General features: G+C 43.0%; 2 protein-coding genes across 2 annotated transcripts; both read left to right on the top strand.

The window, feature by feature from the left end:
- Positions 1-845: 845 nt before the first annotated feature.
- psmb11a (proteasome 20S subunit beta 11a) lies at positions 846-1835 on the top strand (the record flags this gene model as incomplete). Its single annotated transcript, XM_080439754.1, has 1 exon — positions 846-1835. The coding sequence occupies one exon, from the start codon at positions 846-848 to the stop codon at positions 1833-1835; it is 990 nt and encodes a 329-aa protein (XP_080295880.1).
- A 511-nt stretch (positions 1836-2346) lies between these two features.
- psmb5 (proteasome 20S subunit beta 5) lies at positions 2347-11699 on the top strand. Its single transcript, XM_080440198.1, has 3 exons — positions 2347-2574; positions 3979-4285; positions 11067-11699. The coding sequence occupies exons 1-3, from the start codon at positions 2356-2358 to the stop codon at positions 11348-11350; spliced, it is 810 nt and encodes a 269-aa protein (XP_080296324.1). The 5' UTR covers positions 2347-2355; the 3' UTR covers positions 11351-11699.
- Positions 11700-14465: the final 2766 nt, after the last annotated feature.

Below are 14465 nucleotides of genomic sequence, written 5' to 3'. Positions count from 1 at the left end.
AGATGATCGGCTATTTTCAAATGGCCGAAAGTGGTTAATGCATGTTTTGTAATAATAATCAAAGTCAAGTAACTAGTAACTAAAGTTTTCAAATAATTATAGTGGAGTAAAAGTATAATATTTGTCTCTGAGATGTAGTGGAGTATAAGTAAAAGTGCAGGAAATTGGAAATACTCCAGTAAAGTAAAAATACCTCAACATAAAGTACTTGAGTAAATGTACTTAGTTACTTTAATTAATTTGGTTTGTTTTTCTTATTAAATGTATTGCGATAAACGAGACAGTAATCCAAAGAACACCTGATAAGATTTCTCAGCAAGTACTGTGTGTAGAATTATTCACAAAAAAAAACTAAAACATCTTTTCGAAATTGCAGGCGTCACTTTTTAACAAGCTGCTTCTGCAGAATTCTGGCCTCATGTTTGAAGAGTGGCGTCTCATATCTCTTTCATATAATCAGGTATGATCAGGTATCATCACTTGGCTTTTGTCGTGTGTGTGTGTGTGTGTGTGTGTGTGTGTGTGTGTGTGTGTGTGTGTGTGTGTGTGTGAGAGAGAGAGAGAGAGAGAGAGAGAGTGATGCTTTGGGGTTCTATAAATAGGTTCAGCAATAAAGGGATTTCAGTCTATGGTTTGCCTAAGAAGGTGAGCTATACCAAAATACTTTAATCAGACAGTGATTCAGAAGGATAACCTTTTGGGATCAGTGATACTTTGGGTTTTGTCTCGCCTGAGGATATATTTGGTTTATTTTTGGGCCTTTTATCAGTTTGACAGCAGGAAAATAAATGTCATATCATAGATACTGACAGTAGTTTGTCAGTATCTACTTCACCGGCACAAATATGGCTTTGCAAGATGTCTGTGGCCTTCACAATACCGGCGAGTGGCTAGCCATAAACCAGGATGTGCGAAACAGAGAGACCCCACTCCACTTCTTCATACCACCTTCTTCAACTTTACCATCCACGCGTTCAACCACGGTCCATAGACCCTTTCCTCTCACTCACGGCACCACAACCCTGGGTTTCATCTTCCAAGGTGGAGTCATCGCAGCCGCAGACACGCGTGCCAGCGCCGGGGGGCTTGTTGCCTGCCCAGCGGTCCACAAGATCACCCCGATCCACTCCCATTTGGTGGTCACATCCTCCGGCAGTGGTGCAGACTGTATGCTCTGGGAGCGAATTTTGGCAAGGGAGATTCGCCTCTACGAATTACGCCACAAACGCCGTCTGTCGATAAGTGGCACTGCCAAGCTCCTCTCACTCATGCTGCACCCTTTTAAAGGAACGGATGTGTGTGTGGCCCTCACACTGTGCGGATGGGACAAGGAAAAGTGTGCTAAGCAGTGGAATGAGGACATGGTAACGGGGTCAGTGGGGCCAGTCCATGACACAGTGGCACCAAAACAGCTAGAGGTGTTAACAAGTGCTGATAGCTCCATCGCAGCTGCTGTTAGTGACCAAGCTGTTCCCAACGTGAGCCCGTCTATCTCTCCTGACCTCGGCCCAAAGATAATCTATGTGTGCAGCGATGGCAGTCGGATGCAGGGAGAGGTCTTCTCGGTGGGATCAGGTTCTCCATATGCTTACGGAGTCCTGGATCAAGGATTAAAGTCGTGCCTGAGTAGCGAAGAGGCTCTCTCGTTGGCAAGAGAAGCTGTGTTCAGAGCCACACACAGGGATGCTTATTCAGGAAACAGCGTGGACTTATTTCACATCACAGACAAAGGATGGCACCGTACACAACGGGAGGACCTTAAAGAGGAATATTACAGAGAGAGGGAGAGGGTGTTGAAGAAAATGGAGGAAAGGAAAATACTGATTGACAAATAGAGTAGTCAGATTAATATTGCCATTTCCCTTGTTCGTCGTTTGTGCCCACTCATTTCAAACATGTTACATAGTTTTTACAATTATCTCAGTGAAAGAAGAATTAAGGGACATGGCAAACTTGTATTGTGTGTGTGTGTGTGTGTGTGTGTGTGTGTGTGTGTGTGTGTGTGTGTGTGTGTGTGTGGGATGGGGGGGAGAAAAGCTGAATAGAAGAGTAGCTACACCTAACTTAACCACTTAAACCCCAGCATCGTTATTGTGGGGAAAGCTTTCGCTGAAAATAGCAGATCAACGTTGTGAGCTTGTCGATCTGCTATTTTCAGCGAAAGCTTTCCCCACATTAACAGAAAACATAAAATACACTAGTGTTAAGCCCTGAGGGACCCCAGTTACCCATATGGGGTTTAAGTGGTTAACCACCAGAACGATAGAGGGCGGTATTTAGTTTCACCAGCATGATTCATCGAATTGTACATGAACGGCCGGAAGTCAGCTCCTCATTCATCATACAGTCACCAAGATGGCGCTCGCTAGTGTGTTGAAGAATGATTATGCGGATTTTTCATTTGATAGCCACAAACCTTTCGGATTCAGCTATGGACTCGGAAAGAGCGACGTTAGAGAGTCGCTGGGAGAAGACCTGAGCTTTGCAATTCAAACTTCACTCAACTCGTCGGACGAAGACGGAGTCGAGAGGAAGATAGAGTTCGCCCATGGGACCACCACGCTAGCATTCAAGGTAAGCAAGCTAACGCTATAGCAGCTCAGTTTAACTATCATCAACTATTTAATGATATATATATATATACAAGTAAAAAAAACTAAGTAACAACATACGTGCGATCATGCTACATGTTATCTACGTTAAAGTGGTACATTAAATAAGGCTGAAGGCTTGGTAGTTTGTCGCATCACAAGCATGGTTTGCTAATCCCAACAAATCACCCTGTCATTCACTGTAAAGAGTTCGTTCGAGTACCAATTACGACACATGTGTACTGTATACATTAAAGCTGCAACCCGGAACTTATGTTAACGAATAACACGTTATCTTAGCAAATATGTATGTCAGAGTATCATAACACAATATAGATAAATACTACTGTCTGGAGTAGTTTGATGTCTCCCTACTCTGACATAATTTAGAGGCTATCAAACCTCTAAGTTGCAATTCCCTCCATTGACAGCCCCGTTCATGAAACAGATAAGTCCTATCTGATTGTATTAAATGATTGACTGACTTGTATTAAATATTGCACTTTTACGGACAGCTTGGGTTATCCTTTGTATATCTGTTAATCCGCCAGTGTCATTTTATGAGCAACTTTCTGTCAACAAACTCCATGCAGCCATGATTCTTTCTGTTTGTTTTGGGGAACGCAAATTCTAAATCACTCAACATTGGCTGTAAATCACTCAACAGTGGCTGTAAGAGTGATTTAAAATGTAGCACTCCCACAAACACTTTAATTGATTTTATTGATATTGAGTTTATTGATTAAAGAGGATATCCCAAGCTGTCCATAGAGGTGCAATATTGTTGATTTCGTAGTCGTTTAGTTAGTACAATCAGACTTTCTGTTTCATGAATGGGGCTGTCAGTCATTGGAACAATTGCATCTTAGAGATAGGATAAGTTAAGTTGACTAAGTTGCTTAGTTGACAAGCAGTACTCCCTGAAGCATAAGTCCAATACATCCCCTGGTCAAGCAGGGATTCCCATTTCACTGAGCGGTAGATGTTTGATCTCCCATGTGGGAGACAGTCAGACCCTGGTTTGACTACTCCTCAGGGTGTTGGCATTGCATTTACCTCTCTCTGTCGGGAGAGGATATAGAACTTATGGATTGCAGCTTTAAACTTAATTGAGGGCTGGACCACCTCTGACAAGTATCATCAGTCAATGGATTATTGTATCATAACAATTCAGTATACCGGTGCTTTCCAACCTTTTCCCCTTGGAGCCCCCTTCTTGCATGATGCATCTGACAAAAACTGAGATCCCCTGGTCCACACACCTAATTTGTGTGACTTACTCTATGAACTCTGAGACTTTCAAATTTACCAACATACCCCCAAAATAAATCTAATATTCAGCTTCTGTCTTTTTGCAGTCTCTTTACTAGCCACTATTGTGTTTCAGTTCGGGCACGGTGTTATTGTTGCTGTGGACTCCAGGGCTACAGCCGGCTCCTACATAGCCTCTCAGACGGTGAAGAAGGTGATTGAAATCAACCCCTACCTCCTGGGTACCATGGCCGGAGGCGCTGCAGACTGTAGCTTCTGGGAGCGCCTGCTGGCTCGCCAGTGTCGCATCTACGAGCTTCGCAACAAGGAACGCATCTCAGTGGCAGCGGCCTCCAAGCTGCTGGCTAACATGGTCTACCAGTACAAAGGCATGGGCCTCAGCATGGGAACCATGGTGTGTGGCTGGGACAAGAGAGGGCCAGGTAAATGAAATGTGTATTTATATAACACGTGTACAGCTTTTCCCCCAGGATTTTTCTTTGTAGGACTTACGAGGGACAAGTCTTAAAAGTAGATAATGAGAACCCAATTACTGAAACGAATGCCTAAAAAGATCCTTTGCCATTGGGAGATGGCTGTCAGAGAATAGGAGTCTGAAAGGAACGGAGCACGCTGCCTCATTTGCATTCAGACAGTCCCTCGTGCACACTCTCATGGGCACTCAAAGCGCTTGTCATATTTACACCCGGAGTCTGGCCACTGATGCACATTCACACATAGGCACGCAAATTATGTGGACCACCACACACACAATCACACACACAAAACGAGGACAAGTACTGACGGCTACATTAGAAACGAGAACACGACTGCCTTGCTATTTCAGTGTACTGTTAAAAGAATATAGTGATTTATTTTAATCATTTTTATTATGAAGTGTCTGGCATTGTTTAAGACGGCATGCAGGAAAGAGGTATATTTTTTCTAAATACAGCAGTTTTCTAACAACAAGACTTATATTGAATATCAATATTTAGAAAGAAACATCAACAGAGAGAATATAATCACCCAGCAGTAGTCACATGATATATGTTACAGTATATAATCCTCCCACTTTGAGATATTAAACTGAGTATATTTTAGCTTCACTTAAAAATGTGGAAGGCCTGGAGGAAATACTGTAAGAAAAGCAAAATTGCTTATGCATTCATCTTTCAGGCTATATTAAATTGTATTGATGTCCCGATTCGCTCTCCCATATCAGGTGCAGTCAAAGCGTATTTTAAATGATTGGGATTGGCTATTTTAAGCCTTTGTATATTTTAACCCGTTGTGCTCCTTCTACATAGGCATCAAATAATGTTTTTCTTTTTAAGATATTCTTTTGGGCTTTTCTGCCTTATTTATAGGTGTAGTAGAGATGGACAGGAAACGGGGAGAGCGAGATGGGGAGAGACACAGTAAAGATCGTCGGGAACGGGACTCGAGCCCGCGATGCACTGCCAGGCTACATTTGAGCCTAGTTGCCCGGACCACATGTTTTTCTTTTTAAACGGCACATCACTCAGTTGCATGATGCATTGTTTGCTTTGACCAGGTGTTGATGGATGCGCATGTTCTATTATTGTTGGCACATGCTTGAATTGAAACTCACTCCTGGTATTTTGATAGCTTTAATGCCAGCAGCCATCAACCCAATAATGTATTGAATAGCTGATCAATTCCAAAGACGGATGACATAATGGTGTGCTTAAGTGAATATAAATTTATATTGATCTTTAAAATCCTAGACTGTGAATTAGCTTTCAAATATGACATTTCCAGGAAAAAGCAAGGTCTTAGCCTAGGCAAACCTAATCCGCTCCGAGACGGGTGCGGAGGCAGGGATCAGACATCTAGAATACAATAACATTTCCAAAATGTATTTAAGAGAAAAAAATTGTATACACACCATTTTAATTATGCACTCCTTTGACTTAATATTTTCTTAAGATGGACGGTTACTATCTTAACAAACATACAGGTAGAATGAAAACATGATTGAAACAGCATGACTTTGACTTTACTGTTCTAATAATTACAACACAAAGTGTACTAGCCAAGATAAATGGCTGTTCCACAATGGATGTATAGCTTAGTTTGTTAACACTTTTGGATTAGAACAGTGGTAGGAGCCCTGTCAATGCATTTGACTCATTTTATTTTCACCATTATGCTGGTGCTATAATTAAATCTCAGCAAGTATGCAAAGCCATATGACTATGTTATGTATGCCTATTTTATAACTTTTATAACCTAGTTATGGCTTCATTATTGAGCATTAAATTTAAACCTGTCACTGATATGGCATTGGCTACTGTACAATAGCCAAGTTTATCTAATATTGGCATGCAGACCGATTTTATTGAATTGCAGATTGGCCCAAACTACAGCTCGCTGTGTGCATTAAGAGTTGCTTTATTGTTATCAATCAGTTTTATATACTCTCTAAATATGCTTGGATGAGGTTATTCACTGCACTGCTTCTTTTAACAGTAATGGTTACAATAAAAAAAAGTCTGACAAAATGTTGAAATGAGTATTAGTTAAAAAGAAGTTGATTTCTCACCTTAAATGTTATAGGAAGTACATTTTATGACAAAATAACAGTTGTAGCATAACGATACATTTGTAAGCTGGCTTAGTGGCTTTTATAAAAAATGCACAAAATGCTAGTGCTGCTGTTAATAACAGTGTTGTGTTGCCCGAGAGATCTGGTTGTAAGCAGAGCAACAGCACTGCTTGCTCCTCCTATGGTTTCCCAGGACTCGGGTTAGTACAACAGCCGCAGCAGGGCCGAAATTAGTTTAGAGAACCTTATCTGAAACGAGAGCATTTCGAAACAAATCCTGAACCTGTGAAATACATTGAAATATACATCACTTTGCTTAATTATAGTCGAAATGCAGCACAACTCCGGGACAGGCAAGTGGTCACACACGACACCTGATAACAATTGTTCCTTATTTCTTCGATTTGGAATGACTGGGTGGTTAGAATGCAGTACTTAACTTAAGAGAGATGTGTTACTGCATTTTGTCATTTTTGCTTTTTATTTGCTGTAGTATAGAAGACAGGGAAGGGCTTGACAAGTTCTAAACCTGTGCCCCGACCGATAGGGTTGGCATACCAACTGAGAGAGCCTCAAGAATATCAACATTTGTCAGTGTTTGATTAAACTGGAGTATCTGCCAGTCGTACCGTATCACGTTGCAAAGGCTGACCATCTTCATTTCAACTTTTCAAATATTTGAGCCAACGTGTCCTAAGCTTACAGATTGGCAATTTCTTTGGGCTATTATGGCACAAAATAGGGACTCCATGTTGAAAGTGGTTAAATAATTCTGCTTTATCTCCAGACAGTTGCAATATCTGTCTGTGCTGTGTGCTCAGAACCACTGACTCATGAACTCCTTTTGATGTTCCTTCATGTATAAATTTGGTTTAACTCAATTGGCTCATCTGTGATTCTGCACATACGGTATGAAGCAGAATAAAAATTTGGTTCCAACATGGTCCACATATTAACCACTAGTAAAACAGACCTGAGTTGCAACTGTACTTGGACTACTTTCTTCCATCTAAATCTCTATATTGTAGTGCATTGTGAGCTTGTAGATCTGCTATTTTTGGCCATGTTCCCCCAGAATGGGTATGCTGGGGTTCAAGTGGTTAGAATTCTATTGACAGCAAAATAAAGCAATTTGATACTTTTAAAGGATAGTAGTAATATGAGTTCAAACATCTGTCTGGATCCTCTATATGTTAGATAGATCAATCTCAACTGAAACTGTCTGGATCCTCTATATGTTAGGTAGATCAATCTCAACTGAACTTCAGTTACTTTGAAACCGTAACCCTGCATTTTGAGAATTTACTCTTAAAATGATCTTTCAGCTGTAAACAGATAAAATAAATGTAGACTGCAGTGTGGTGTTCTCCCACTAGATGGCACCGCAGGCCCTCTCACAGGTGACGGCACTTTGCACCGTGAGCAGTTTTTTTTGGATGCCATGCAGTCAAGAGGCCGTACATCTCGTGAGGTGTGCTTAAAGAGGCTGCCACAGTGACACGGTAATGGGAAATCGATGCGTCTGCGACCGCGGGCCAGCGAGAGAGAGTGCGATGATGGACGTAGGGTCTTAGCCCTGGACAATTGGGTCGCATGCATAATGCTGGCGCCCACGCTGTGATCGATGGCTGCTTTGTTCGGAAGCCAGAGCGGCCTGTGTGAACAATAACAGCCCCTGGACTGCCAGCAAACGTAAATGACACGTGTTAAATCCTGGGCAATCAATCGTTGGGATATAATGATCCCAGTATAGGTTCAATAGGAGCGGAGGCCTGCGCTGGCCTCTACAATGCTTGGTGATTGAATGGAGAGGTAAATGTCGTGTAAATGAAATCAATCGCGATTAAGAGCGAAGCTCATTAGCCAGCTACAATCATGTCAAGAGCAGTTATTCCCCTGATGGAGTGTCTTACGTGGCACACAAGATAAATCTAATAACGGGCACGCTGAGGAGCTTGACAAATATTGCTGTAAGTAATAACGTTAAATGCTATGACACTAGTAATCAGGGCTCGGTTAGTGGCTGGCAGCCCAATAGCAACTTGGCTGTGTGGGGGAGATGACTGTGTGCTGTTCTGCACTTGCGGCGCAGTGCCCTCTGCTGCTTGACGTGAGGACATAAAAATGGCCTGTCAAATGGCATTATGTGATAACGTAGACCCCAAGTGGGAGGCAGTCCTATAAAGAAAAAAGAGTGTAACATATAATGGCGGTCAAATCTTTCACCGGCATGCTGGACCACGTCGGGGTAGAGGCATGTGGATAAACACAGGTCACCGCATGTGTTACAGCTGCTCCCTTGTGAGCGAATGAACATCTGCCAGCAGGCAGGCAGGTGGCATCTTGATGTGATGGAGGTTCTTTTTTTTTTTCCTGTCTTTTCCCCCCTCCGTGTTAAAACTGCTGCCCTGCTTTTCACTCCGGAGCCAGCAGTGTGTGTCCCGGTGAGAAGGGCAGGCGATGGACAGGCACCAGGCCCCTATTGATACTAGCCAGCCATCCGTTTGCCCCCTGAGCCTCACCTGAGCTCTGAAAGCTGTCAGTCCAGCCAGCCAGCCACAGAAGCTGATGTTTGAGAAGGGGGGGGGAGGGGTGCTCTTTAACCACCTGTCACCCGACTGATGGAGTGGAAGCAGCCTTTTTGCCTGCCACTGCCGGAATGTTCCGCCATCCATGAAGTCACCTCTGCTTTAATGTGGGGGCCTCATGAATTTCTACCCCTGAAGTATTAGCTGACGTGCTCACTTACCTTGTATCTATCTGTCTCTCTGGCTGCTGTTTTGTAATGCATAGCCCTGCTTAGCAATACCACTTTTGGGGGCTCTACAAAACCTCCAGGTGTGCGGAACGGATGGATGGATGCGTGGTTGCGCCATGATGCAACTACACTTAGTCCGTCCCCCCCCCCCCCTCCCCAACTGGAGAGTCCTCATCCTCCTACTCCCACCACCAGTAGCCATGCCACTCCTCACGAGAGCCTGCATTTAGAACTCTCACCCTGCCTATTTATGTTTTTAACCAGTCCTTCACAGTTTTCAAGAGGAGCAGACAGGCCCCAAATTGGTAAATGACCCCCCGTGTACAGGCAAGCGCTGAGCCATTATAATGGTGAGCTAACGACACGCGGTGCAATTTGCAAGTTGAAAGCGACTGCGTCTCCCCACAGCTGTAAAAGAAAAAAAGAGCGGAAAAACAAGGGGCTTTTTTTCCTAATAGACAGCCTCTGGTTTATGTGGGGAAACTGTGCTACCTATGATGTGCAATCTGAAGGACTCCGTAGGGATTTTTCTGTTCTATGCGAATGAACAGCACAGCAAGCTAAGGGACTTATGGGATTTTTTTCGTATATGCTTGGCCACCTGTCGAGTGTGTGTGTGTGTGTGTGTGTGTGTGTCTCTTTGCACATGTGTCCATGAAACGGCGTATGAGTGTCTCATTTTTCGCAGGTTTTGCCTTGTGACGCCGTTGAAAAAAACATGCCTTTTCGCAGGCTGCCTATTCGCCATCTGCAGGCTGTGCCGTGGGCGAGTGCACAGGCTGCCAGTGCCACTAGTCACTCGTTGTGCGTCAGACTGCAATGGGGCCTTGTGAGTCAGTCATGGCATGGAACAAAATGTCTTGCACGCGTCCACAAGGCACGGCCCAGAGCAAGCCAGGCATGTGGGAGCGTGAGCATGTGCTTTTGTTTATATAGGAGGTGTAGGTGCTTGCATGTATCACACTATCTGTGTATAGTAATACTGTATCTGGGGATGAAGAAAGTTCTGGTGTAAATATTAAATATTGGACTTTTTTTTTATGATGGTATTGGCAATTATGCAGCTGCTGTGTCCCGATATTTAATGTTTTATAATGTTTAAAAAATAGCAGCTCTACTGGCTATTTTTCAACAATTATGAATGGGGCTTAAGTGTTCTTTGATTTAAAGATTTTGCTCCTTTTTTTTTCTCGGTCAAAACATCTGTAATCTGTAGGAAAATCGTAATTGGACTTAAAAACGTGCCATCGTTCAGGCTCTAGTAAATGTAAGGGCAGGTGTGTGCGCACACGCTGGTGTGTACCCGTACCAATGTCAAAAGATATGAGTTTCTTTTACTGTGAAAAAGAGCACGTTCTTGTATTCCGTCGGGTTTTTCAGCATCCTTCCTCCCCCGAGGTGTAAGGCAGGGTCACCTGCTCGGCTCAGGTTTCAGGTCGATAGTTAATTTGGGGTATGTTTGCAAGAGATCAATATGCCCTGGAGCAGGGCCCCGGGGCCGGCAGTAGTGTGGCCCCCATGCCTCGTCAGCAGGTTCGCGCCATCGGCCTCGTTTTACTCGGGATAGGATGCAGCTGTTCATATCTGCCGGCCTTGTTCCACTAGGAGAGGATACAGCTGTTCGTGTTCTTCCTCTGGAGGACACGTACGTGTGTCCTTCGTGCGTGAGCTTGTTTGGAAAAAAAGAGTCTGCGAGTGTGCGGTGCATGTCCTGTGCTAGGGCATTTAAATATACGCCATCTCAGTTTTTTTTCCTACTGACACAGCCCAACAAGAGCCAACAAGGACAGGGACAAGCTTTCTCATCTAACACACCATCGCACCGTCCTGTACTCGCCGTGTCCTTTCCAACCATTTTGACCATTTTGTGCCTTTCTCTATCGTTTCTGCGCAGGATTGTACTACGTCGACTCGGAGGGGAACCGGGTGTGCGGCGACCTGTTCGCGGTGGGCTCTGGCTCCATGTACGCCTACGGCGTGGTGGACACCGGCCTCCGGCAAGACCTCTCGGTGGAGGAGGCGTGCGAGCTGGGCCGCCGCGCCATCTACCAGGCCACGTTCCGTGACGCCTACAGCGGTGGGCAGGTCAACCTCTACCACGTCCACAGCGAGGGCTGGACCAGGGTCTCCCAGGAAGATGTCCTCATGTTACACCAGCAGTACAAGCAGCAGGCGTAACAGGGTGGTAGCAAGAGGATTTGGGGGGTGGGGGGTTTGTTTAAGCAGTCAGGACGGGTGGAGGGCATCTCTCTCTGGAATTGTTCTGTTATCACGTTAAATAGTGTTGAATGGGAGGGGTTGAGCTATATGGAGAACACTCATCTATTTGTCTCACTAGTTTCATGTTAAAAATGTTCTTTTGCCCCACAGTACAATGTTGGCTTCAGTTACCAGTGAGATTTGAGGATGTGTGAGGTCTTTACTAGAACATGCCTCAAGTTAACTTTCATTGAAGTTCATTTCACTCTGATCCATAGCCTGAAAACCTGTGTTCTTTATCAATAAAAAATGCTCATGTTTTTTTGGAGAGGAATGCGTGTTTCATTTTGTTCCTGCTAATGTTACTCTGTTATACCTTTTAGGATACAAAATGTTACCATATATTCTTTCTGAATGTGGCATATGTGTCGAGGCATATTGTATTCTCATTCCCTCAGATGTTTTTCGTTTACATTTCTGTCATCTGTTCCCCCAGCTGTTGGGATGCGGAGATAAAGAAATCCAGAGCTCCGTTTGTTTCCTTAATTTTCACTATTTATTAGTGGGGAATGGCATTGTCTAAATAGTGCTATTTAATTGCACAGCATCAGTAATTGTGCCTTTTGAATTGTAACGGTGTATTTTCCCCCCCTCATTGACAGTGTTACTTTCTCCAGCTCCTGTTGCACAAATTCCTCTTTTAATTAGACGGGGGGAAATTTATTTTTTAATTCCTTGCCGACACACTTAGCTTCTCTGCGCCCAATAATATGGGCCACCCTGCCATGGTGTTTTACAATGTAACGACCCGCGCTGGCAGTGTTTGCCCCTCCAGCGGTTTTTATGGCGGGGGATAAACACTAATAAAGGCAGTGGGCTAGATGTCTGAAGCCTCCACCTTCAAGCCATGGTTAAAAACTAGTTTCACAGGTGACTAGTTAGCAGATGGAATAGAAATGGGATTTCGATAAATGGAAATGAGCCGGCCTCTCCTGTGTGATGGTGCTGTTGTAGCTAAATGAAGTGATGGGGAATTGCACCAGCATTGCAGTCACATGCGATCAAAATGGCGGTGTATGATGTGCTGGGAGGAGATGGAATCAAATGGAGGTAAATAGCCCGAAGTGTAATTGCTATAAGCCCTTAAGCCTGATATATTTATGCTCTATCCTACGACGGTATAGCCTGCCGAAAATGGCACACTTACAAGTTCAGGATTTTGAGATTGTTGTAGGTTGGCTATTTTTGGCGCCCAACACCTGCGTACGACGAAGAATAAATCAGTGAATCTTAATAAAGGAGCTTTTTTTTTCATAAACAATGGGCTCTAATCCTCACATTAGCGGCGTGAGTTTAAAAGGGGGTGAGGGCAGTGGTGTAAAGTACATTTACTCAAGTACTGTACTTAAGTAAAATGTTGAGGTGTTTTTACTTTACTGGAGTATTTCCAATTTTCTGTTCTACTCCACTACATCTCAGAGTCAAATACTATACTTTTACTCCACTTCAATTATTTGAAAACTTAATTTACTAGTTACTTTGTAGATTTCGATTATTATTACGAAACATACATTACCCATTTCAGGCCTATATACATTTTGGCCATTTAAAAATAGCCCATCTACAAGCTCACAATGCTCGCGACGCATTGTGAGCTTGTAATCTGTATTCTATGAGCTACTAGTTTGTGAGTTTGTAATCTTTTCAAAATATTTTTTATACATTTGTAAACTTCTGAAATGGGACATTCTGCATAATGAGTACTTTTACTTTTGTACTTAAAGTATGTTTTGATACCAATACTTTTGTACTATTACACAATTACATTTTGAATTCCGGAATTTTACTTGTAACAGAGTATTCTACAGTGCAGTATTGATACAAAAAATGTGAGTACTTTTTCTACCACTGGGTGAGGGTATCACTATGGAAATGATACATCTATAAATAGTATTAGTGGATAAAGGCCAGGCATGTCAACTATAAGCCATCAGAGGGGGTCTGCGAGAGCTATAGTAGCCTACTTTGTCACTTGAGTACAGGGTGAAAAGGCCACTCTTTGATATAAATAGTTCACCATTTAAGGCTGTGGTTTTAGTCCATAAGCACCATGATGAGATGCTTTTTGTGCCCCACATTGCCAAAACGCATCTGGGTACATGGAGATGATCTGGTTTGATGAGAACATTTGAATATCCTCATTGCAGTAATTTGATTTGCAGCATGAAGCACAAATGACACATACACAGGCAATGCTATTCCACTGCAGTTTACAGCAATACAACTAATCAAGATAAGATGCAATTACTAAAGGCCTATAGCTCTGTGTGTGTGTGTGTGTGTGTGTGTGTGTGTGTGTGTGTGTGTGTGTGTGTGTGTGTGTGTGTGTGTTACAGTACATGCCCGGTCTGCAACCGCAACTGTGGATCCAGGATCGGACTATTCAGCCACCAGAGGACTCATAAATAGGAGAAGATGGTCATCATCGGACACGATGGACAACCACAAGCAAGCAAGTGTGTGTGTGTGTGTGTGTGTGTGTGTGTGTGTGTGTGTGTGTGTGTGTGTGTGTGTGTGTGTGTGTGTGTAGAGAGAGACAGGGGGGGCAGTGATGGAAGAAGTACTCAGATGTTTTACTTAAGTAAAAGTATCAATACTGCAATGTAGATATACTCTGTTAGTCCCGTATTCAAAATGTACTTGAGTAAATGTACAAAGGTATCGGCATCAAAATATACTTAAAAGTACTAAAAGTACTCATTATGCAGAACATACCATTTCAAAATGTATAAAAATCATTTGAAAGTAGCAGATCTACAAGCTCACAACTGCCGAAATATAATTAGAGCGTAAGTGGTTAATGTATGTTTAGTAATAAAAATATAAATATAAAAAGTAACTATTAACAAAAGTTTTCAAATAACTTTAGTGGAGCAAAAGTACAATATTTTCCTCTGAGATGTAGTGGGGAAGAAGTAAAAGTATTGAAAATTGGAAATACTCCACTAAAGTAAAAAATAGCTCAAATTTGTTGGGGGTAGATGGATGGATGGATGGATGGATAGATGGATAGATAGATAGATAGATATATAGA

This window comes from Gymnoscopelus braueri, assembly GCF_963280865.1.
Source record: "Gymnoscopelus braueri genome assembly, chromosome: 10".
Taxonomy (NCBI): domain Eukaryota; kingdom Metazoa; phylum Chordata; class Actinopteri; order Myctophiformes; family Myctophidae; genus Gymnoscopelus; species Gymnoscopelus braueri.
The sequence above is the reverse complement of the archived record's forward strand: the minus strand, read 5'-3'. Positions and strand labels throughout refer to the sequence as shown.

Excerpts from the sequence above, each read along its gene's own strand:
- psmb5 (XM_080440198.1), top strand. The coding sequence starts at position 2,356 with ATGGCGCTCGCTAGTGTGTTGAAGAATGATTATGCGGATTTTTCATTT. Across the intron at positions 2,575-3,978 it reads CCACCACGCTAGCATTCAAG|TTCGGGCACGGTGTTATTGT; the intron begins GTAAGCAAGCTA and ends ATTGTGTTTCAG. Across the intron at positions 4,286-11,066 it reads CTGGGACAAGAGAGGGCCAG|GATTGTACTACGTCGACTCG; the intron begins GTAAATGAAATG and ends GTTTCTGCGCAG.